Raw genomic sequence first — 25,379 nt, forward strand, 5'->3', positions numbered from 1 at the left:
AATTGCAGTAGTTTTATGTGTAGTGTTCATTGAAAATGTGGAAGCTTTGTGGGTGTGGAATCATTATTCCTTTATTTACCATCATGTTTTGAGATAGTTCAATGTCAGATGGGGATGAAAAGTCCACAGGTGCCAGTTAGATTCTTCCTTCATTTGATCTTTCAATATGTATTTATTTAGAGCTTGTTATATGTTAGTCACTGTGTTAGGCACAAGGAATGCAGCCTGATATTGAATGAATTTTATAAAAATGTTGTCCAAAATAAACTTATTTAAATGAAGCTGAACTGTGTTTTTTTAAAAAAAGGTTGAATATTTATTACTTTTAAGAAATAAATTTTAAAGATTTTTTTTTTTCTGTATCCTCATTATAACACAAGGCATATCTACATGCTAGTTGCTTGGAGAAATATCAAGAAATACAAACAAGACTGCTGTTTAGAATTTAGTTGTAAGGCAGAATGCATACATCTCATAGATTGTTATTTAAATAAATGACACGAGCAATTTCAAAATACATGGCATAATTTTCAAGCTAACTGTTGTGAGCATCAAGTGATAAAATGCAGAAGGAGAGATCAGTTTCAGATGAGGCAAACCTAGGAAACTTCATGTAGGTGTTGGGAATTTCAGTGGGATTCTCCCTTTGAAACAAGTGAGTTTTCTAAATGCAAAGAAGGAAATGGGTGACCTCGAGTTTTTCTCTTTCTTTTTCCTTTTACATTTTAAGATGTTTTAGAAGCTACTGTTAGGTAGAGACATAGGCAGTCATAGAAGGAGCTGCATTACGTTAGGAGCTAGGAGACTTAGATGGCAGTCATTGTTCAGCTTGTGACAGCCATCAGCCTTGCACAGTTCCTCCTGTAGGCAGGGGACAGAACCAAAGGATGTCCTGGACTTCCTTCCAGCTACAGGGTCACTGATTCTATTAGACATTGCTCGATATTGTAACAATGTAACTTTTTAAAAGTACATTTTCCCCATTATTATTAGCACAAGTCAAAATGGAGCAAGAAGTGCAAGGCTGAATTATGTAAGTAGATTCTACTTAGTTGAAGCTCAGTTATTATTTTATTTTACATTTAAAGTGTTCATCAACACTTAGGAAGTAAAAAAAGTCCATTTTAAATCTTCAAATTAATACGTATTGTGTAGCAGCTGCATGGTTTATTCAAGATACTTATTAATGAACAATTTGCCTTTCAAATATTTTCTCTGCATTTCAAGTGAAATGCTATCCTTATTTTCCAATATATGTTGCATTCTTGCTATAGACTATAAGAACAAATTTTATTTCACTCAACAATGATTCAATAAATATTTACTGAGGAACTATAAATGTCAAGCACTAAGTTAGCTAGATGCAGGGGATACCAAAATAAATAAAATATAGTTAAAATATAGTCTCCTTCCTCAAAAAGATTATAGTCCTGTAAGGGAGTCAGTCTTATAAATAGATCAATTACATTTCAAACTATTAGTGTTTAAACCATGAGCTTTGGAAAGCACAGAAGAAGGAATACTAGCTGCCAGAAGGAGGGCCTCACAGACAATGTAATATTTAACCTGAGTCTTAAAAGAGAGATGACAAAGTGGCACTCCTCAGGCTATAAAAAATCCTTTGATGATATAGGTTTGGGGACATCTGCCTTCATGAAATCCATAGGGTCAGGGGTTCTCATCTGCAGCAGGGGCATATTTGATTCTTACAGCATAGTTGTAAAAATAAGAAATAATGCAAAAACACTTATTATAGTGACCAGAACAGAATAGGCGGGTAAGAAGTAGCTATCATTTCTATTATCATCTAGACCTATAAAACTATATGTCTTGCTCCTTATTGGTATATACTCCAAATGCCCAGTGTACTTTTTCTTCATAGCTTACATTATAGCTGTAATTAAGTAATCATTTATGCATTTAATATCTGCCTTCCCCATCAGACTATAAAAACCATGAGAAGGGAATGAAATTGTTTTGTTGATTATTATATTCCTTGGACCTAGCAGAGTGCCTAACTCACTATACACGTCCAATAAATATTTGTGGAAGGAATATGTAATAATAGGAAGACACTAGTTGGCTATGATCTATCATTAGGGAAATGCAATTTCAAGTTATATTTCAAGAGTATGAACACTCTAACTCCAGAATTTAATCTTCCTTCACAGCAAAGGAAAGCTCCCAGACCTCCTGAAGTACTACTTACTCCATCTGGAGCTCAAGTTCATTATATCCCTCATTTTCTTGCTTCAATTAACCCTCTATTACTCTCATCCATAAATTAGCTTCAAAGCAAGTAGTTCATGGATGGCCAGAGAAAATAATTTTGTGATTTTTTTTTTTTTTTTTGGTGCTTTTTGCTTTTTGGTGCTTTACAAGAAGACCCCGGTTTCCTCCTTCAACAAATCTGCCATGTCTCGTGAAAAGTTTACTAGAGGAGCCCATTCAGATCCCTTGAGACTTCATTACTTTCAAAGCTATGATGAAGCATTAAGCATTATTCTGAATAAAATTAAGTTCTACTTCATCCAGTTAACAGCAGATGATGAAAGTGCCTGCCAGTTCTGTTGCCTTTAAGCTGGGTGTTTTTCTCTTGCTTAGTCCTTTGTAAAATGTGAGCCCTCCGAATGGGGATCTAGTTATTTAGTTTAATTAATGAGTTTCAGCTGAATTAATAGTGCCTAACACGCTGTGGGTATTCAATAATAGTCAACAGCAATTTAAGTGCTGACTTAAGTTGCTCCATTTGAGAACATTGGCTAAAATCGATATAATGTGATTTTCCTATTAGATTTGACTTAAAGAAAAAAGATCAAGTTCCCAAATTCAGGGCCCAGACTATATAGAGTCTTGTACCTGCTATTCTCTGAAATAATCTGAAAAGTTTCTGCAAAAACTGTTGGGCTGAATTTCTTCCTATGAATTCCCAAGAAGTACACAAGATGCTCCAATCTACCAATATAAATCTTTTGAGTCTGAAAGGGTACTTGGCACACAATAGGCCCTTATCAAAGTAATAGCTAAAAATAGAAGGAGCATGTCACAAGCAACATGTTAGGGAATAGCCCATTTCCTTACACCGGGTAGACACCCAATAACTACTGATTTGATTAATTTAAAATTAAAATAGAATAAAAAGTCTAGTATAAGTTAGTCAAGAGAGGAAATCTTTTGGGTCTAAACCCAAGAAGGTAAAACGCAAAAACTGACTGATTAGGAAATAGTTATATTCATAGTACTAAAGAGGTGAAGTAAGCAAGTTCAGACTACAGTGTAGCATATGGTGCCTAATGCCTTATGGCACATATTTGCATGTTGAAGCTTTTAATTAGAAGAAATTACAATTCTGCTGAGATCCTCATAGCTCTGGACTGAGAGATTTAGAAAGAGTATATCAATATTATGTGTTCGTTAAATTATAACCTTTGCGGAAAATCAATTACATGTTTGCTGAGAAAAATATTTGACATGTCAACTGAATTATGGAAACTTCTCATGCCAATGGCTAAACCCAGTGATTTATTTAATCACATTCATTAAGTGAACTACTTTATTCTATCAGTATATTGTACTGATTTACATATGCACACATTGCCTGGGTCTCTAATTGTTTCCTGAGCTGTGCCATCTCCCCAGCTCCCGTTGGCTTATCTTCTCATGGGCAGCAGTATTTTCTCTCATTAATAACCAATTCAGTGTTTGTTTACTTTTAAATGATTTTAGTTACAATGACAGTAATAATAGATAAAAGTTTTACACATGTAAGTACTATATTAAGTACTGTATGTACTAATGGAAAATAAGCATCACACAAAATTAAAATATTCACCTTCATACAATATTCATTCATCCATTCGGCAAGCTTGTCAACATTCGCTGAGCTGCCAGTCATAGTACAGGCACTAGGACAGAGTTAAAAAAAAAAAATCTGTCATGACTCTCCATTGGTAAGTAACAAACATTTGGGAGGAAGAGGCAAAATGTAAAAATGTCATAATAAAACATGACAACTCGAATGCTGGAATGAACATATTTGGGGGGCTTAGAGAAGCTATGGCTAACTGCTAGAGGAGATTCTGAAATCTTTGAATGGGTGGTGTTGAAGCTGAGACTGAAATTTGCATTTCAATTGAATAGATACAAAAGAAAGAGGGGAAGATTCAGAGCCAATAGCCCTCACCAAGTCATGGAAATGTGAACAGAAAGGAATGCAGATATGGGAGAAATTTGATGGAGCTGGACCATCATTCCCTGAGAGCTGGAATGTGCAGAGAGGAAGAAAAAGGGGTGTGTGTGTGGGGGGGGGAGGGGAGTAAGAGGAAAAGAAGCCAAAAATGTAGGTTTAAGGCAGTTTGTAGAAGGTGTTGAATGTCAAGATAAAGAGCCTAAAGTATGTGTTATAGTTAAAGAGAGCCAAGTAAGGATGCTGTCAAAGCACTGACAGGTTCAGAGTTATATTTAAGAAAAAAAGAAAAGTAAAGAAAAAAGGCCTCTGATTTTTCCCCTATAGAAGGGAGAAATTGGTAGATACAAAGATATTACAATTTTTAGAAAAGAAGCATGTGTGTTATATCCGTAAGGAGTCTACTGAGGCATAAATTCTTGATTTATAAACTTTCTAAGAACAATCAAGTTCACTTAGACCTGTGTTAAGCTTTAAATTTGAAGATGCTTCGCTTGCCATCTTGTGGCTAAAGGCAGATACTGCACATAGGGGATGTTTAATCTGGGAAATATACCAACCCCAAACCAGTCAGTAAATTGAACAAAGTATTTGTTTAAGTTTATCACAAGTATTTGAGAGGAAGAAACAGCAGGATGACACTTACAATAAAAATTAATTACTACTAAAGCCAAAATTCTGGGAATGATCCTTGAATCCTTTCTCTCTCTTACCCCTCATATCTATAAGCTTTGTTGATTCAATTTTCCAAATCTGATACTTAGTCAGGAGGTTAGAAATCAGTAGCATTTCTTTTCTCCAATAGTGAACATGCAGAATGAGAAATCAAGAAAGCCTGCCCATTTACAATAGCCACCAAAAAAATAAAATACTTAGGAATTGAGTTAACCAAGGAGGTGAAAAATCTCTATAATGAGAACTACAAACCACTGCTGAGAGAAATTAGAGAGGATACAAGAAGATGGAAAGATATCCCATGCTCTTGGATTGGAAGAATCAACATAGTGAAAATGTCCATACTACCCAAATTGATATACAATTTCAATGCAATCCCCATCAAAATTCCAAAGACATTTTTCTCAGAAATGGAAAAAACTATCCAGACATTTATATGGAACAATAAAAGACCACGCATAGCCAAAGCAATGCCGAGCAAAAAAAATAAAGCTGAGGCATAACACTACCTGACTTTAAGCTATACTACAAAGCTATAATAACCAAAACAGTATGGTACTGGCATAAAAACAGACACACTGACCAATGGAATAGAATAGAGAATCCAGAAATCAACCCACACACTTACTGCCATCTGATCTTTGACAAAGGCACCAAGCCTATTCACTGGGGAAGGGACTGCCTCTTCAGCAAGTGGTGCTGGGATAACTGGATATCGATATGCAGGAGAATGAAACTAGATCCATACCTCTCACCGTATACTAAAATCAACTCAAAATGGATTAAGGATTTAAATATACACCCTGAGACAATAAAACTTCTTAAAGAAAACATAGGGGAAACACTTCAGGAAATAGGACTGGGCACAGACTTCATGAATACGACCCCAAAAGCACGGGCAACCAAAGGAAAAATAAATAAATGGGATTATATCAAACTAAAAAGCTTCTGCACAGCAAAAGAAACAATTAAAAGAGTTAAAAGACAACCAACAGAGTGGGAGAAAATATTTGCAAAATATACATCTGACAAAGGATTAATATCCAGAATATATAAGGAACTCAAACAACTTTACAAGAAGAAAACAAGCAACCCAATTAAAAAATGGGCAAAAGAGCTAAGTAGGCATTTCTCTAAGGAAGATATACAAATGGCCAACAGACATATGAAAAAATGCTCAACATCACTCAGCATCCGGGAAATGCAAACCAAAACCACATTGAGATACCATCTAACCCCAGTTAGGATGGCTAAAATCCAAAAGACTCTGAACGATAAATGCTGGTGAGGTTGCGGAGAAAAAGGAACTCTCATACATTGTTGGTGGGACTGCAAAATGGTGCAGCCTCTATGGAAAATGGTATGGCGGTTCCTCAAACAATTGCAGATAGATCTACCATACGACCCAGCTATCCCACTGTTGGGAATATACCCAGAGGAATGGAAATCATCAAGTCGAAGGTATACCTGTTCCCCAATGTTCATCACAGCACTCTTTACAATAGCCAAGAGTTGGAACCAGCCCAAATGTCCATCATCAGATGAGTGGATACGGAAAATGTGGTACATCTACACAATGGAATACTACTCAGCTATAAAAACGAATGAAATACTGCCATTTGCAACAACATGGATGGACCTCGAGAGAATTATATTAAGTGAAACAAGTCAGGCACAGAAAGAGAAATACCACATGTTCTCACTTATTGGTGGGAGCTAAAAATTAATATATAAATTCACACACACACACACACACACACACACACACACACACAAAACCGGGGGGGGGGAGAAGATATAACAACCACAATTACTTGAAGTTGATATGACAAGCAAACAGAAAGGACATTGTTGGGGGGGAGGGAGGGAGGGAGAAGGGAGGGAGGTTTTGGTGATGGGGAGCAATAATCAGCCACAATGTATATCGACAAAATAAAATTAAAAAAAAAAAAAGAAGTGGTTATTTTTGTTTTTGTTATTTGATAATGTCAGGTTTTATTGAGAACATGAAATAATTATAGCTCTCTTATGTTGCTGGTAGTGTGTAAATTGATATATTTCTGATGACAGGTATAACTACTTTGGAACAGTTTGGTTATCTAGTAAAATTGAAGATGCATATACTCTATGACACAAAAATTATATTCCTAGGCATATGCCCTAATCAGAATCTTACATATGTACATAAAAAAACACATAAAAGAACATACAAGCAGCGTTGTTATAGTTTTGTTGTTCTGTAAAGGAAACAATAGAAATAGCCCAAATGTCTTCAGAAGAAAAAAAAAAGATACATTGTGGTGGACTATATATTGGCATACAGTACAAAATTAAAAGGAAATAAGCTAATAAGCTAGACTTGCACACATCAAGCACATCAACATGAATAAATTTCACAATATAATAAAAAAATAACCTCAATATGATACTGCTTATATAAAGTTACAAAACAGATATAAACTAAACATATTTTAGGTATAGTGTTTCAGTGAAGGTTGTATAAGAGAAACAGAACCAGTATGCATATGTGTGTATGTGTGTGTGTGTATACTTCAAAAAGTTCATTGAAAAATAGAAATGAAAGATAATACTAATCTTTCCATGAACTTTTTGAAGTACCCTGTACATTGCACATACACATACACACATATAGATAAATTTATTATAAGCAATTGGCTTATGTGATTGGGGCTGGCAAGTCTGAAATTCATACAGCAGAGCAGGCCAGTGGGCTAGAAAATCTCGGGCAGGAGCAGAAGCAGCAATCACAGGTAAAATTTATTCTTCTTTAGGGAAACCTCATTTTTGCTATTAAGACATTTCGACTGATGAGGTCCACCCAGATTATCAGTGGTAATCTCCTTTACTTAAAATCAACTGATTGTAGATGTTAACTGCAGCTACAAAATTCTTTCACATCAACATCTAGATTAAATAAGGAGGTAATATAGTTTAGCTCAGTTGACACATAAAACTAACCGTCAAAAGTACCTACCTATGTAGCAAGACCGTCGAGAAAAGCAGAGGATTATACACACAAAATTCAACAGTTACCTCTCAGGAGAGGCACACAGATATGACCAGGGGTGGATACCCAGGGGCTTCCATTCTGTTGGTAATACTCAGTTTCTGAAGATGGGTAGCAGTTACCAGGGAGTTTGTTATATTATACTTTATTATCTTGTACTGCTGATATCAATTATTATGTATGCATGAATGATTTTGTAATGAATTTTAAATATAATTTTTATCACAATACAAAATAAATGTTTTCTTAGCGTGTAGGGGTCCACCCCACATAATCTGGAGAACTTGGGCTTTTCCCTCCACCCTCATGTGCTTTAACCATTAAGGCTGCTGCTATGACCCAAAACAGAAATATGAGTCAAGAAGAAAGATTTTTTAACTCGGTGTTAGGCCAAATGCTCAGATGTATCAAAAACAACCATGAGGTCATTTTCAGGGAGAGACTAGCACAAGCTATATGATACCCACGCCTCAATCCCAGGGCTAGATACAATTGCTTAAAGCCCACCTGCTATCTGACCTCTTCCTCTTCCCCCCACCCCACCCCCCCCAGCCCCCAAAAAGATGGGCCTAGGGGGAGCTGATTTAATCACCAACTTTTATGAAGTTCATTTTTTTGTCGCTTTTATCTCTTCAGAGGAAAAAAGTTGGAAGGTTGAAGGAATGAGATACATGGGCATTTGGAATGTTTTTGTGGGTGAGCAAAAGAGAACTTGGACTTCATGGGCCCTGGGTGCCCCCTCTCTATAGGAAGTACAGCAGGGCAGGGCCCAAGCTCCCTGGCCTGCAGACTCTGCTACCTGCTGGTCCCAGGCACCAGCACAGGTCCTCTAAGAGGCTCCCAACTAGTCTCCCCCATTTCTGCCTTCTCCCCTCTAAAATCCATTCTCCAGCCAGAATGAGCATTTTTTTTTGAATTGTAGTAAAGACCATATAGCATAAAATTTAGCCATCTTAACAATTTTTAAGTGTACATTTCAGTAGTGTTAGTTATTTTTACTTTGTTATGTGACACAGTTCCAGAATTTTGTCTTGCAAATTTGAAACTCTACTGATTAATCAACTCCTCATTTCTCCATCTCCCCAGCCCCTGACAACCATCATTCTACTTTTTGTTTCTATGAATTTCACTACTCTAGGTACCACATAGAATTGGAATAATATAGCATTTTTCTTTTTGATACTGGTTTATTTCACTTAGCAAGATGTCCTCAAGGTTCATCCATGTTGTAGTAAGTGTCAGAATTTCCTTCCTTTTTAAAGCTGAATAATATTCATACTATGTGTATATGACATTTTCTTTATCCGTTCATCCATCAACAGACATTTTGGTTGCTTCCACCTCTTGGCTATTGTGAGCAGTGCTTCTATGAACATGGGTGTGCAAATATCTCTTCAAGACCCTGCTTTCAATTCTTTGGTATATGTATCCATAAATGGGATTGCCAGATCATATGGTAGTTCTATTTTTAACTTTTTGAGGAGCTTCCATATTGTTTACAACAACAGTTATACTATTTTACAATCCCACTAACAGTGCAGGAGTCAGCATTTAAAAATGTAAATCACATCCTGTCACGTTTCTGTTGAAATCCTTTGTTGACGTACCATTTTTCATAGGAATGGAGACCTAAATCCTTTCCATGGTTTACAAGGCTGTGTAATCTGGTCTCAGGTACCACTCCTGGCTGTAATCACTTCACAAGTCCCTCTTCAGAAAACTGTGTCAGTTCAACCAACCTACCAAAGTCTTTTTTTCTCTTAATACTTCTTTTTTTAAGTGTACATTTTTATGGAGTACAGTTTGTTGTTTCAATACATGCATATATTGTATAATGATCCAATCAGAATAGTTAGCATATCTATCACCTAAACATTTATTACTTCTTTGTGGTTATAACATTCAAGATCTTTTTTGGCTATCTTGAAATATACAATGCAATATCATTAGTTTTAGCCACCCTAGAGCACCATAACTTATTCTTCCTAGTTACAAAACCGTGATTTTGTAACTTTGTACCCATTTATCGACCTCTCCCCCTCCTCCTCTCCCCCGTCTCCTTCCTTCTCTGCCTCTGCTAATAATATTCTACTACCTGTTTTCTTTTTATTTTTTTCTTAATTGACCCATGATAATTGTATATATTTATGGAGTACGATGTGATAGTTGGGTACATTTATGCAGTGTGCAATAATCATATCAGGATATTTAGCATATCCCTCACCTCAAACATTTGTCACCTCTTTGTGTTAGGAACATTCAGAATCCTCGCAATTATTTACTTGAGGTTATACAGTAATTTGTTGTCGACTGCAGGTTCCCCTATGTTTCTACAGAACACCAGATCCTATTCTTCCTATCTCTCTACAGTTTTGTGTCCATTAACCACTCTCTCCCCATCCCTCTCCCACCTCAACTTGCCTGTCTTCAGGAACCACTGTTCCACTCTCTACTTCTGTGAGATCAACCTTTTTAGCTTCCACATATAAGTGAGAACATGTGGTATTTCTCTTTCTGTGCCTGGCTTATTTCACTTAACATAATTTTCTCCAAGTCCCTCCATGTTTTTGTGAATGGCAGCATTCCATTCTTTTTATGGCTGAGTAGTATTCCATTGTGTATATACACCAACCATCTTCATCTGTGAAGTTTGGTATTTGGGTGACCAAGGGAATGGCAGTATCATTAATTATGTTATTACTATTTATACTTTCTCCCAATTGCATTCTATGGCCCAGTAAGGATAAAGGGAAGCTCGTGGACCTTGAGTTTTAAACCGAAGGACCAAAGTATCTACCACTCTCAGAAGGAATATCTGAGTCAGAGAGTAAGAAATGCAAAATACCTCAGAGACAATAGAGTGTGAGAGTTAAAGGTAGGGATTACGAGGATAGTGAGGTATAAATCTTAGTTTATCTACTAGTTGCATGAAAAAGTTGCTTAATTTCTCTCTGCCTCTATTTTCTCATCTGTAAAATAAGTGAAATAAAATAGTTGCTACTTTATAAGTTTGATGTAAAAATTAAATAAATTAATAATTGTAAAGTATTAATACATATGCATGTCATATCATAGACACTAAGCTGAAAGATGACATTGTCAGTTCCCCGCTGGGCCCCAGGACAAGAAAAGTAGGTAACTTTCTGGGTTTTCTTAATTTGAGGCTGACACCTTAAGGTTGTAATAAACACAAAATAGCATTTTATAATTGCACACAATTGCATATTCAAACATCTAAAATAAATATAAAAATGTCTTCCCCAAAGGCATTTTATTATATAATATCTCACTTGGAGAATATTTAAACCACTGTAACCAAGCATGGATTATAAACAAATTTATCTGAGGAAATATTAATATTTTTATTACAATGTTTGCCAAATAATCATGTTTGATTAGAAACCAGTGCTGATGAGGCCAGAGTTAAGGCCACGCCTTCTGCCTTGACCTTTCACCTTTCCCATGTTCCAGTGCCACTGATGCCAGCTCATCACGAGCTGCTCTGGAACAAAGGCAGCTAGATAAGAACACCCGGATGGATCAGCCCATTTGTACCACACCAAGATAATTCAGAGTGGTTGCCCACTTGGACCCCTTGGTGTCTTCCCATGGAGAGGACAGCTGTTCAGCTGCTAGGTAAAGGAAGCATGTTGAGGAAAAAGGGAACTCAGACAAACAGCTGTATTACCTAAGGCAAGTAGAATTTAAGCTCCAAAGAGTGATACATTTTAGGCTTTTTTTTTTTTAACTACTGTATTTCTCACACTTAAAATTTAGTGATTAGCACATAACGTGCTCAATAAATATTTTGTTGAATGAATGAATGTTGGTGCTTCTTGTTAAAAAGGGACTTTAGTCTCTAATAGTATCATAGGGGAAACACATGCCAGGCTGCCCAGGAAAACTCAAGACCTGGCACACAGCCAGCCAGAAAGAGTCTTGGAGATGTTTTAGGTTCAGGTGGACAATAGGTCTCATCCTCAGAAATCCAATCTGGATGGAAGGGTTGGGCAGGTACCAATTCCACAGGCAGGTTCTGAGGTCCAGAAGCTCAAATAAGTCAGAAGAGTAGCTTGAGTGAGTGGTAAAGGCAAAGTTAGCACCTGTGTCTGAGACTGTTTTCCCTCTGCCTGTTCAACAGAAATAATAATCACAGGTGGAAAAGGCCAGGAGCATTGGCCTAGATGGGAGCATGGGTAGAGAGGGTAGGATGGCCTCACATACAGAAAAGAGTCTTAGAGCAGTGGAGGCAAGGCCTTAGCAGCTCAGTCTGCCTTCTTCAGAGGGTTTGTGCTGTTCTGTAGTGATACTGTGATACTGTGATAGCATGGTGGAGGCCAGTGACCTACAAAAGTGGTAAGGCTGAGCTGAGTATGTGCACACACAAGTGTGTGTGTGTGTGGGGGGGGGACTCTTGTTAGAAAACTTGGAAAGACTAGTATGTGACACCGATAGAGAAATAGGAAGAGTCTTAGATTTTCTAAGCACCTGCTAGGAGTCAGGCCCTGTGCCAAAATGTTTATGCATATTGTCTCTTCAATGTCTCAAAGTAACACTATCATAAATTTTTAGTCTAAATGTGCAATTGGGGCTTCTGAGTTTCAGAGTGCTTCCAAACTTGCCTGAAGTCACATTGCTGTTTAGAGGCAAGAACAGAATTTAAACCCAGGAAACTGAGGTGTAGGGAATTTGCATCACTTGACTAAGCATTTTGCTGAAATGAACATTTCCTCTTTTCTGGGCACCAGGCAAACTGAACAGAACACGTTTCTAGCCTTCAGCAGAGAATGACTGTCACTGTAGATGCTGTAGCATTTGCACAGCTGGTGGATTGAGTCAGACAGTGACTTCCTACGGATCTGACTGCCCTCAATTGAAGCCAATGGCAGTTATCCCTGGAGAATTACTCAGACAGTATTTGAAGTTGCGCTTCAAATGGACAAACTAATTGTCGAGTTTGTTCCCAAATCATTGTTTTGATTTCTTGATGCCAAAGCAATTTGACTTCAAGTCTGATCCTCCCCAGTAAACTCATTCCCAGCTCCTTCCTTTTTCATTCGTCAGCTGGCAATCATTTCCCTTCAGCCAGCAAAATTAATTCAACTGAACTTTTCCACGGCTGGGGAATTTTTCCTTACCACATAGCTTACAGCCCACTGGGCCTTCTCCATTACAACAAAGCAAATACTTGGTTATGTCTTAAGTATTCTATTTTGTTGATTATTTTTATTCCTCCGAGTAATAGATGTAGCTCAAAAAATGAAATTAATAATTACCCAGAAATAGCCATGGTTAACATATTAGTGTGTATCCTTCCGGACCTCTTCCCTGCCTTGCGTACACTTCCATGGATTTCGTTGTGCTTATTCAAGGTTGGTACACTCACCTGTGAGTCACGCTGTGCGCCTGGGGTTTAGAGAGTCTCGGGTAAGGATACTTGGGATGGCCTCATCTGTGTTGTGCTTCTTTAGTTGCTCTAAAGTGCTGGCAGAGGAGGAGAAAGGAGGAAACTCACTCATTTCCCTTCTGTATGTTACCATCTTTCCTTCTCTCAACTCTTTTGACCCAGGAAGGCACCAGCCAACACTCCTGTTTAGGTGCTTTATACCCAAACTTGAGCAATTCTCTGTACTAGATGCAAGCCCCACAAATAACCCACTTCATTACCCATGCTACAAAGTGAACCAGATTTTCATTTTGTTACCAAAAATCTGACAGGGTGCTGTTTAATAGCCAGATCTCCTGTAGAATCTAGACGGATGTCTTGAATATGTACTATGTCCAGGATGTGCTAGCCATGGGGAGTACACAGAAGTCTGAGGAACTTCCATCTCTACCGGGTGTAGTTCAGTTCAGAAACATTAATTGAGCTCCTACTGGGTTCCAGACAGAATGTTTGCTGCTGGTACAATAATCAGTTATGAACTCTTTACATTCCCATGAGAAAAGTAGATAAATACTAAGGTGAAAAAAAGGACTCGTAGGATATTAGTCATGTGAGCACAGAAAAAGGACACTTCGCCAAACCTGGGTGATCAGGGAAAGCATCTGGGAAGAAATCATACATGAACTAAGTTTTGAAGATTGAGGAATAGCCACATGAAAGCAGTTTGGAAGGTTTTTAAAGGGAGAGAAAACATCAAGTTCAAAGGGCAGATGGGCGATGTGTCTTGCTTTTCACTGTTGTATCTCTAGCACTTTAGTACAGTGCCTGGCACATAGTAGGTGCTCGAAAAATTTCCATTGCATAAAAAAGTGGAAGGAGAATGTTTTCAAGCATGAAGACGGCATAAAGGACGGCTGAAGTGTGCTCCGTGGAAGAAGGCTGTGAGGTTAGAACACTGTGCATGTGTTACGGAGCAGCAGCAAACATTGCAGTTGTAAGCTTTGAAGAAATTGAAGACAGAGAAGGGCAAAATTTTTTCTTCAATTAGTTGTTTCTTATATTTCCAAAATCTTTTATAACCAAATAAATACCTTTCTTGCCAGTAAAATAATCATATATTAAGTGACCATTTACTAGGTCACAGGCACTCTACTAAGTGCCTTCCATGCATTATCACACTTGGCCTTCCCAGAAATTCTGTGAGGGAGGGGCAATTCCAGTTTTACAGATGAGAATACCGAGTCTCAGAGTTTAATAAGCTGTCCAAGGTCCTGTGGTAGGTAACAGAACTGGGAGTTCATCCAGGCAGTCTCTCCGGAACCTGCACTCTTAGCCATCATTCTAAAACTGAAGTATTAGAAAGTTACTCTAGGGCTGAGCCCGTGGCGCACTCGGGAGAGTTCGGATCCTATATAGGAATGGCTGGTGCACTCACTGGCTGAGTGCCGGTCACGAAAAAGACAAAAAAAAAAGAAAGTTATTCTAGTTCAATGGCTTAAGGAGTGGAAAGATGATAGACATATTTGGGGACCACAAATGACCATTTGCATTTTTTTTTTCCATTCTGCTAATAGCATTAGCCAACTATCAGTAAGCTGATAGATGAAAAGTTAGCTCTTAGAGATGACTTTTTATTATTATTTTTACTACAAACCTGCAAAGTGCAAAAGTCTTGAGATTTTAAGAAAGGAGAGCATTATCATTTGGGTTAGTTAAGCATAAGCACCTACTATGTGCCACAAATATAGCCTCTCATCAAATCCTCATATTTCATGTACTCATGTTTCTTGGTTTATAACTTCAGTTAAGTGAGGCTCAGATACGTCCAGCAACTTGACGAATATATCCTAGCTAGCAAGTGGAATTACCAAGATTTGACCTGTGTTTCTAATGCCAGAATTTATGCATTTTCCTCTATATGGACTGCCTCTTTGATCTCTTCGTTGGTTTGAAACTCAGCTTTGCCATTTATTTAGCACTTTGGAGGCTCTCTTATCCTCTGCTTTCTCATTCGGAAATCAGAGTGACAATACCTTCAATTCTTTAGAGATTTACTTGAGACAGTGTTTCTGAAAGTGCATTATAAATTGTAAAGAGCAACGTGAGTGTGCAGCATCTTATACAAATTTATTTCACAATTCCATACCTATTATTTTCCTAGATTTTAGGTCTGTGGTTCCATTCTGACTTGCTCAGAGAGCTTGAGGTTTGTTTGATTCTACAATTACCTCTCACAGATGGGCCTGGCCTCCCCTAGATCCTGGGCCTAACTCAGAGTTTTAGGAGAGATACTGCATTTCCTGTGAGACTACATATGTGCCATCTTCAGCTAACGGATGGAGGCAGCACTGAGCAAGAGTAAGTTCTCTCATGATTATTTAAATCATCAGTTCTTTAAAAAGGATCTTAAGATCCAATAAATATTCATGAAAGCATCCTTCCTGGCAGTTCCTCCATTGTAGGTAATTATAGAGGGTTTAAAATATCTAACGTTGCTTGGAAGCACACAAAGCTCTGTCAGCTGCAAGCAGACAGCTGATTTGTAATTTAATTAACATCCTGGCTTGTCCTGTTCTTTGTGGCAAAAAGCAGGAAAGTATTTCTTTTCATTTGTGAGTTTGGTTTGAAAAAAATCAAATGGAGCACCTGGGAGAGCTTTTCATCTCTCAAGTCAGTCCTGTTACTTACGTCTTGTTCCAACTCCTGGAAAAAATTCCCCTTTCAAGCGTCCTTTAGGCCAGCTGTATTGCTGATTGTGGGTCTTTTTTTTTTTTTTTTTTTTTTTTTTTTGAGTGAGTTCACTTGGGGAAGATCTGTGTGCAATCAGGCAATCAGTGAACTTTGGCCCACTTTTATTAGCTCTTTGAGTAATGAATTTTGAAGAGATCTGACTACAGTGTATTTATTCAACATCTATTGAGGACCTAGTACGTAGCATGCAGTAGAGTTGGCAGCGAACCAAGCAGGTGGGTCCTTGACCCCATGGGGGTTTCAGTTCAATGGGGGAGGCAAACATTAAGCAAATAATCACCGAAACAAATGTAAAATAAAAATGTGCTGAACTTTATAAAGAATAAGTACAGGGCATCCTGAAAGCCTATGAGGCAGGGAGCAGTGTAGTAGGGGAAAGAGAGTCCCCTAATCTGGTAAGCCAGGAAGTCTCCCTGAGGAAGTGAAGGCGAAGAGGTGAAGATTCTGTACAAGATGGACAAGCCCATTTTGCCCTTCTTCCCCCCATTTTCCCCCTATTTAGCCCCACCTCCACCCTCAGATTTGCAATATATATATATAAAATAAGTATTCTGGAAAAGTGGACTGGGATATTAGAAAGGATGGAAAGGGGAAAGAGAACACTGCTCCAGCCAAAATGTCATTTGGAGAATTTATTTCAAATTAAAGAAATAATATAAATACTGACCTGATTATTGCATTAAGCATGACTTTATCTTCTCTATTTCTCTTTAACCCATGTTTTTCCTCCAGAGAGGGAGTGAGTTGGTGAGAGAATGCAGTAGGTGCATAAAAAGGATGGGATGCAGGTCACAGACGGGCTCAGGCATTGTGGGAAAAGGAAGGAGCTGGAGAGCCCGCTGGCTACACACTGCATGAGTCTCTACTAAATGAAGTTCCTAGAAATAAATATCTAAGTGTTTAAAAGAAATATTTTCCTCAACATAAGAGGGTGACTGGCAGGTCCCGGATGAGAACACTCAATTGTGGAACTTGAACTTCTACAATCTTGAGATTAAATAAAAAACTTTCATTTTTGGGCTGCTTTACCCCATTTAAAAATTTTCTGAGCTGCATTTACCTCTTTCTTAGGAATCATTATTCCCTTTGCAAGTCTGTTATTTATTTAATTTCCTTACTGAGTTAATGCTTCTTCCAAAATATGTGCTTCCCTTCTGCCAAAGCACATTTCTAAAACCAAGAGGCTTTCTTTCAGCTGTAGCATTCAGTCAGCCGAGTTGGGCCTAATGGACACACACTATGCAGCATTCTGGCTTGATCACTCTGCAGAAAATGAAGATATTGTCAGGGCTCCTACCCTCAAAGGACTCAGATTACATAGGAGGAGAGAAAACTTGACAAAGAGAATGCTATTTGTAAATAAGTTAGTAGAAGCAGTGGAACTAACACGTTTTGTGTATTTTCTAAATATCAGGCTCTGTTCAAGGAACTGTAATCATTCGTTAATTTTGGACCTGCTTTATAATGTTGCTATACGTCTTAAATGGGGTAATTTCTGTAATATTCTTAGCAAAGCGTTCATGGATAGTATCCACTAACTGTTAGGTATTATAATATTGCTGATTACTCATGAGCACGTAAACATGTTCTGGCTCTGCTCAGCTTTTGATTTGTTCTCTATTTCTGTCTCTGTCCCTGTCTCTATCTTTTATTAGTGCAATGCCAACTCCTGCTGCAAGGGGGAAGTAGAGCACTTTTCATGCAGCAACAGAGATAAATTCAGATTTTTATTTATGAGATTTTGTAAGATTTCTGACTTCTGAATCAGTTATCATGCACTGTGCCAGCAGAGCATTAACTTACAAACTGTGCCAGAGAACCTCCAGTGATGGATCAGGAACATGAAGCCTTCTGTGTCTGAATTCTGAGCAACTCAGGATGGTTCTGACTCACACAGGCATCAGCAGAATGTACTGAGCAGTCTAGTCAGACTTCCAAGGAGCATGAGTGTGACTGCATGCAGGTTCAGCTGAGAGGGCTTTTTGATAAAGTGGATTTAAGTTTAGTTCAGTTAAACTCACATTTATTGGTCTCTTACTAGGTGTAATTGTCAGGTAGGCACTGAGACAGACATGATTTCATCTCTTGAGGCACTCATGGGCGAGTAGGGGAGAAAGGCACATGGACAGGTCATATAAAGTTGGTATTCAGTGAAGAAATCTGTGCAGAACACTATGAGAGCATAAAGGAGGAATACCTTTTCAACCTTAGCAGTCAAAGAGTGCTTCTGATAAGGTGACACCCAGTCTGATGATTAAAGACCTGAAGAAGTTTGCCTGTTGAAGAAATACAGAGTTGGGGGAAGATTAAGCTTCAGAATAGGAAAGAGAATGGGACTGTAGGGGTCAGAGACAAAATAAATGAGGCAGACAGATGTAAATAGTACACCAGTCTTCCCTGTCTTGAGTACTTCTCCTGCCTCTACTCCCATTAAAGCTGGAAGAGGAAAAATAATCTGTTTACAAAGGTTCTTTCACTCCAGAGTCCCTTCCAATAGACCAAGCTGAGGAGAGGAAAAGAGAAAGGCTCAATTGGCCCTCCTTTTACAGGCAGTAAAGAAACCCTCAAAGGTGCCCAGAATGGCTTTAGTACTTAACAGACAAGCCCTAGAATGAAAGATGACTCAGAATTTCCCAGAACATTAGGGCTGATTCTTACATCAGAGTATGACCTGTGCAGAGTTGTTTAATCTCCTTTGTTAAATGAGATGATTTTTTAAATTTTTCCAAAAATTTTATTTCCTGAAGATAAAGTTGACCTCTAAAGATCTTTGAATACTAACCAGTTTAGAAGACTACTTACTCTAGAGCCAGACTAACATGTGTTTGAAACCTAGTTTGCCACTCACCAGGTATGTAAGCTTGGAAAAAATACCTGAGTATCTGAGCCTCACTTGTAGAGAAAAATAACACCTATCTCTCAGATGGTGATGATGTTGGTTTCTGGAACATTAACTGTAGCTACTATTATTCTTGGTTTTAATATTGCATTAGTGTTAGGATTAATTTTTCTATTAATATTTGCATTAGTATTAATGTTGGTATTAATATTAATATTAATATTACAAACCAATACTTTAGTCTAGCCAAAGGTTATCAAGATTTGAATCCAAGCAGAGAAATTCTACTATGCCATATCAGGGTGACTCCTTTGGAAGCTTGAGTTTGAGTTAGATATGGTACTTTTTCACCAGCTCTTGTCATCTCTTGCTTAGTCACAGGCAGAAAACTAAAAGAAAAATAAAGGAGGGGAAATATCTGGCTGGCACCAAGCTGAGTGTTTTTAGGTCCCAGGTCTCTTGTTTGGCTCCTTATTGTCTTCAACGGTCTGCCTTCCAGCCTCATCTGAGCATTACCTCACATCCCAAGTTCCATCCAAATCTTAGGTTCACCAGAAGCAGACCTAGGATGGAGATTGGTGTGTGTGTGATTTCTAGATGGCAATTCTGAGGAGAAACCTGTAAGAGAGTAAGGCAAGCACAAAGGAACTCTGTAGAAATTTAACTTGAGGTGCAGTCTAGCTTTAGGCTAATCAGGTGCTTTAGAGCATAATTTGCAACATAGGGTTTGTCTCACCTTGAAGTATGGGAGTTGAAGTTTCAGTATAACTTGGAGGCACATCCAAGAGGAGGCTTCAATCACCTGAAAGCAATCTTCCTGAGAAGTATGCACATTCGAGCCTTGAATGGGCAAAAGGGATTTCTGTGGGTTTGGGAGGGCAGACAATAAATTTTATCTGCTGCAATTCACTTCAGGATCTCAGTCTTCCTTCAAACATCATCCCCTCTCATCACATAGCTCCTCTGTACATACAGTGCCTTTGCTTGGAGTGTCCTTTACCTCTTTCTGTATTATTCCGGGTCCTGTTTCAAACTGGGAAGCCTCAGTTAGAGTTGGTGCTGATCCATTTCTCCCCACAGCACACAGTTTATACTTATCAATATGTATAGTAGCTTGGCTGTGCACATGTATAACTCACTTAAAAATTGATGATCTTATAGAGGACAAGAACTACTTTTTTTTCAGTTTATAGTCTCAGCATATATTACTGAAATAAATGATAAAGAGAGAGATATACTTGTATAATAATGATGTCCTTTAAGACTGTGTCAAGCAAATGATGTGATTGTCTTTTTTGTTTGAACCTGGGTTGATATTGTTTCATAATGAGAGGTTGCATTCAGTAATCAAAATAGTTTTGTGGCTTAAGTGATTGATACCTATTTCATCCATTTGTTCAATAATCATTAATAACTTTATCCAACAAATACTTATTGAGCATATGTGATAGGTACTTGGCTAAGGACTGGAGACATGAGGATGAAAAACACAAATGTGGTCCCAGTCCTTACAACCCTATAGCATGAAAAGAGTCGCGACTGGGAGAGTATAGGAAATGATGGGAACACCCACAAGATGAAGAAGCTCTGGAGATCTATTGCACAACAAAGTGAATATAATTAACACTACCGAACTGTACACTTAAAAATGGATAATATAGTAAAACTTCATGTTACGTGTATTTTACCATAAATTTTAAAGGAAGCTTAAAAAACTGGAAGTAATTATTTGTTTATATTTGTTCCACAATTACTGAGGTGGGAATAGTGAGAAAATAATTCAGGAGTAATGGGGTTCACCTCGTGCAGTAATGTTGAGGGGCAGCTGATGGCAGGGTAAGGAAGCTTAGACTGTGCCCCATAGGCAGAGTTGGAGGGTTTCAAGAAGGACTTCATCAGTTTGCAATTCAGAAAGCCCCCAGGTGCATTGTAGAGAATGGTTGGGAAGGAGGCAGTCTAGCCAGTCCAGACGCTGCTACTGTGGCCCAGATGAGAGCTGGTAGCAACCTGAATGTGGACAGTGTTGACAGTGGTAGGGGGAGGGGGAGGAGGTAAGGAGGGAGTAGTCTCAAGAATTTTTTAGGATATAAATCAGACAGAATCAGTAATTTATCAAATTGGCAGCTGGTGGGGAGCAAAAGCAAGGATGGAATCTAATTGACTCCTACTTTTCTGGCTCAGGTGATTGTGTAGTTGTTAGTGTCTCCCTGAGAGAGAATTGGAAAGGGGGAGGCAGATGTGGGGGTAGATGGGCTGAAAGCCAGAGAAACTAAACTGCTTATATGTATGACATTATCCATTCCCAGTAAACGCATACTGATTAAGAATGAATGTTAAAGTTGACCCGTGTTTCTGAGGCACATTATCTTCCCAAACAGAAGCATGGTATTTACAGTTCACAGAAATGTTCTGTATTAGTCCCCTTTTATGTTTCTATAACAGAATACCTGAGACTGGGTAATTTACAAAGAACAGAGGTTTATTTGGATCATGATTCTGGGACAGGTGCATCTGGCATGGGCCTCAGGCGCAGCTACTCCCAGCGGAAAGCAGCAGGCGGGTACAAGCAGATCACATGTCAAGAGGAAGCAAGAGAGAGAAAGGGGAGGTGCCAGGGTCTTTTAAACAACCAGCTTTGGCGGGAACTAATAGAGCGAGAACTCACTAACTACCCCCCACTCCCCCAGGGAGAGCATTAATCCATTCATGAGGGATCTGCCCCCTTGATTCAAACAGCTCCCAACACTGCCACATTGGAGATCAGACTTCCACATGAGTTCTGGGAAGACAATACATCCAAACTCCATCATGTCCTAACCTCTTTTTTTGTGTATTCTCAGTGATTTTTTTTTTCTGCCAAACTACCAATCAAACTTGGGCTTCATCTGCTGATGGGGGTAGAGGAAAGGTTGATGATAGTAAAAGAAGGATTCAGATGCAGATTATCGAGATAAGGTCCTAGCTCTGATGGTCACTGTTTAGGTGACCCTGAACAAGTTCCTTAACTTCACTGAGTGTGGTTCCTCATAGGTAAAATGGAACATCATAGCTAAGAATGATTGCAATGAAAATACTATGTGACAGTCTTTTGCAAACTGCAATCATGACATTGTTAGTTATAATTTTTATTTTGAAACTAATATTACCTGGGTCATTGAAGAAAGCCTCCCTGGAAAATACAAGTAGGACAATCAGCTTTTTAATAAGAGTGGACAACAGTTGAATTATTATCCCTGTGGTGGTTCTTGTTACTGATTATGAGTCAGACTGAGAGTTGGTATCCACGAAATTATATTTTTCATCTCAAAAATGAGTAAAAGCATAGGCATAATTTTGTAAAAAGACTTGTTTTTAGTGACATGATGTAATAAAATAACTATTCATGATAACAAAAATGGAGCACTGGGAAGACCTTAAACACCACAGTTAAGCCTAAAATGTGTTATGACAATGTTTGGATGGATCCCTGCTCCCAATACCTCTGTGCTATGCACAGGGAACAAAGGCAAAACAAGGCAAACTAATGCTTTATGGGGTTAAACTATAAACTAGCTGGATTGGGGGTTGGATGTAGAATGTTCCCCTTTCTCTCTCCCAGGTAGGCCAACAGCCTTGAAACAATGGGATTCCAAAGGGGCAGCTCTAAGAGAAAAGGGTTGCAAAGCAGAGAGAGACAAGGAGACAGAATGGAGATCCAGGCCAGGGCTGAAGAAGGAGATTGACCCTGTGACCAGGGCTGAGCTCACTCACACCACTTCTTGTCCTGACCCTTTTCCCTCTCAGCCAACTTCCTTAGTTCTGCATGGAGACTTAATAATGGCCTTTGCCAAAGAATTTTCTTATTGTTATAGGCACGTAGAAGAAAAGAAAATGGTTAAGAAAAGAGGAAAAGAGAATGAGAGAAGGGAATATTACCTCTTTCCCCTCAGGAAATTGTCTGAATATAGGTAGATGGTTTGCCTTGATTTTTGAAGTTCCTCAAAACCTAGCTCCATTTCTAGAAATTGTGATCTTTTGTCCTGGAATCCAGCGAACCCAAATCAACACTCCTCCTCCTAAGGGATGAAGTAAAGGAAGAGAAGATTTTCTTTCCTTTGAGGCCAGACTAATACAAATAATGTCAGTGGCAAAATTTTTTCCTCGTTTCCAAGGGAATTTAAATCTTTCCCATATTCTGAACAAAATTAAGTTTTCTGAATGGGATATATCAGAATTTCATTTTCTTGCTCAGCTCTTTTTTCTTCCCCATCCATGACCTAGAATTTTTAGCATGTACTTAGCTATTCTGGTCATTTGGAGAGCTACCTCCTCACTTTCTTAAGTAAATTTTCTTAATCTCATTTGTTGCCATCTTTTGGTTGCTCATAAACAGAGGAAGTATATTGTCGGGCAGAAACAAGTCATCAGCATTGATTGATACTGATGGTTAGTTCAGTTTTGCTTGCACTTCACCTGGTTTATGGTCAAAAGAGTCTGCAGCAAAGCCTGTCTGGTGAAGTTAATGACAGATACACACCATGTGTTACTAACTAAATTAGAATATGAAGTCCAGAATATGTACCCTTTGCAAACACTGATACTTTTTTCTTTCTTTTCTTGTCTCCTAGAAGTATCGATATCAAGATGAGGACGCTCCACATGATCATTCCTTACCTCGACTAACCCATGAAGTAAGAGGCCCAGAACTTGTGCATGTATCAGAAAAGAACCTGTCTCAAATAGAGAATGTCCATGGATACGTCTTACAGTCTCACATTTCTCCTCTGAAGGTCAGTTAGATTGCTTTTCTGACTTTATAACTGGTGACAGTGGCTGGTCTTCATTGCTAAGGGAGATACTTGCTGGCCTGATTAAATGAGGCTTTTTTAAAACATGGTAGTGGCCAATGGTTGTCAAAGGGTCTTTCTGTAGCTTCGAGGCTACCCTGCTATTTCTGGGACATATTTTTATTGCAATTGTTTGAATATCTGGAAAATCCTTTAGTTGTTGAAAATGGGCAAAGGAAAGAGCCCAGGGTGAAACATTGAAAGGGAAAGTAAGCTAACCACGTATTTTAAAAACCCAGGAGTATGTCAAGGTTTTGCTCAAATGTTCTCTATCCATCAGCATTCCTGGTCCCAGATAAAACAAATGAAGCAAATATAACATGATTTGACCTAATGATTACTTTACTGTCTAAATTAAAAAAGAAAATGTGTGAGTTGGCTCATCAACACCTCTGTTTTATCTGAGGGGAAATTATCTAGTATATTTATTTCTATTTAGCGTCATACTTTTCCCAACACTTTTTACCATTTTTATTTAATTTTAAACAATTTCTTGATAAATGGTATTTTGACAAGAAGAGACAATTGAATGAGAATAAGAATTTTCTGTGCTCCTTGGTTGCATATTCTTTGCTTTTTTCTTTGCTGGGCTGGTGCTACTAGATTTTGTGCTTTGGTTAAAACTCTTATAAATGTTTATTAAAGTTTAAAAAGTTAGAAGTAGAGTCAATGCTGTAATAGAAGAGAATTGAAATGGAAAAAAAACTATCAATTAATCTCTTGGTTATTGATAAAAGAAAAATTTTTTATTTAATTAGCCAGAACATTTATTTTACAAGCACATCCATATAGCTGTGCAGCAATAAAAGTGGCATCAGTGCTCCCTGGGATCTTATTATTCTTGCCAAAACATCAAAGAAAGGTTAAATTATATTTAGTATAGTTCCAGATTTTGGTGCGTTTTACACACTCTTGTATCCTCAAAATGTATTATCAAATAAACTAGCTGTAGTTACAAACAGTAAGTTAAGATATTAGGCCAATTGTCAAATTCAGTAAATATTATGTAAAATGTAAAAAATATGTAAATATTATGCTTCTGGGATTTATTGTGCATCTTTCCAGAATTTCTTTGGAAATCATTGGATGACTAATGGAAATGGGTATGTTTAACCTGGAGTTGAAAATACTGAGGGTTGGGGAATAGGAGACTTTTTACCTCAGGAACTGTCAAGTAGAAACCATGCCATTGGTGCCATACAGAGGGCTGAAGCACACCCACTGTGCAAAACTGACAGGAATGTATATTTGGGATCATCGTAAGATCACAACTCCTGACAGAGCTACCCAAAAAAGGCATAGAGTACTTCATGAGGCAGGAGTTCCCTCTCCCTAGAAATCTCGCAGGCCTGGATGATAACATGGCCATGACTTTGTAGAACAGCCTCCTTCAGCAGGAAGGTGAGCAAAATTGTGTTTAATGTCCTGTCTTACTCTAAGAATCAATGATCCTATTCTGTGTTCAGATGCATACCTCCCTTCTTTAGGGACCCTTTCATCTTCATCACTACAAACACTTGCTGATCCCTACTTTCTGTATTGACCACTATACATTGAAAAAGGGCAGAGCTAGTAGACTGGATTGCATCGAGAGTACTTTAATTTCAGTTTCATTCTTTCTGACTGGTTGAAATACTCCCTATAAAACCTCCATGGAGCCTCCCTTTCTTTTCTTCCTCCTAAGTTGT

General features: G+C 38.2%; 1 protein-coding gene across 2 annotated transcripts in view; it reads left to right on the forward strand.

Annotated features, from left to right (window-relative positions):
- Positions 1-25,379, forward strand: part of DLG2 (discs large MAGUK scaffold protein 2) — a 2,032,915-nt gene that overhangs the window by 1,032,574 nt on the left and 974,962 nt on the right. Inside the window, exon 8 of one of the 2 annotated variants that reach the window (XM_063094161.1) lies at positions 23,473-23,634. In XM_063094161.1, coding sequence (XP_062950231.1) covers positions 23,473-23,634 — 162 coding nt within the window. The remainder of the gene's footprint in view (positions 1-23,472; positions 23,635-25,379) is intronic. The other variant, XM_063094165.1, reaches the window with a different exon arrangement.

The sequence above is a fragment of the Cynocephalus volans genome, chromosome 4 (assembly GCF_027409185.1).
Source record: "Cynocephalus volans isolate mCynVol1 chromosome 4, mCynVol1.pri, whole genome shotgun sequence".
NCBI lineage: Eukaryota > Metazoa > Chordata > Mammalia > Dermoptera > Cynocephalidae > Cynocephalus > Cynocephalus volans.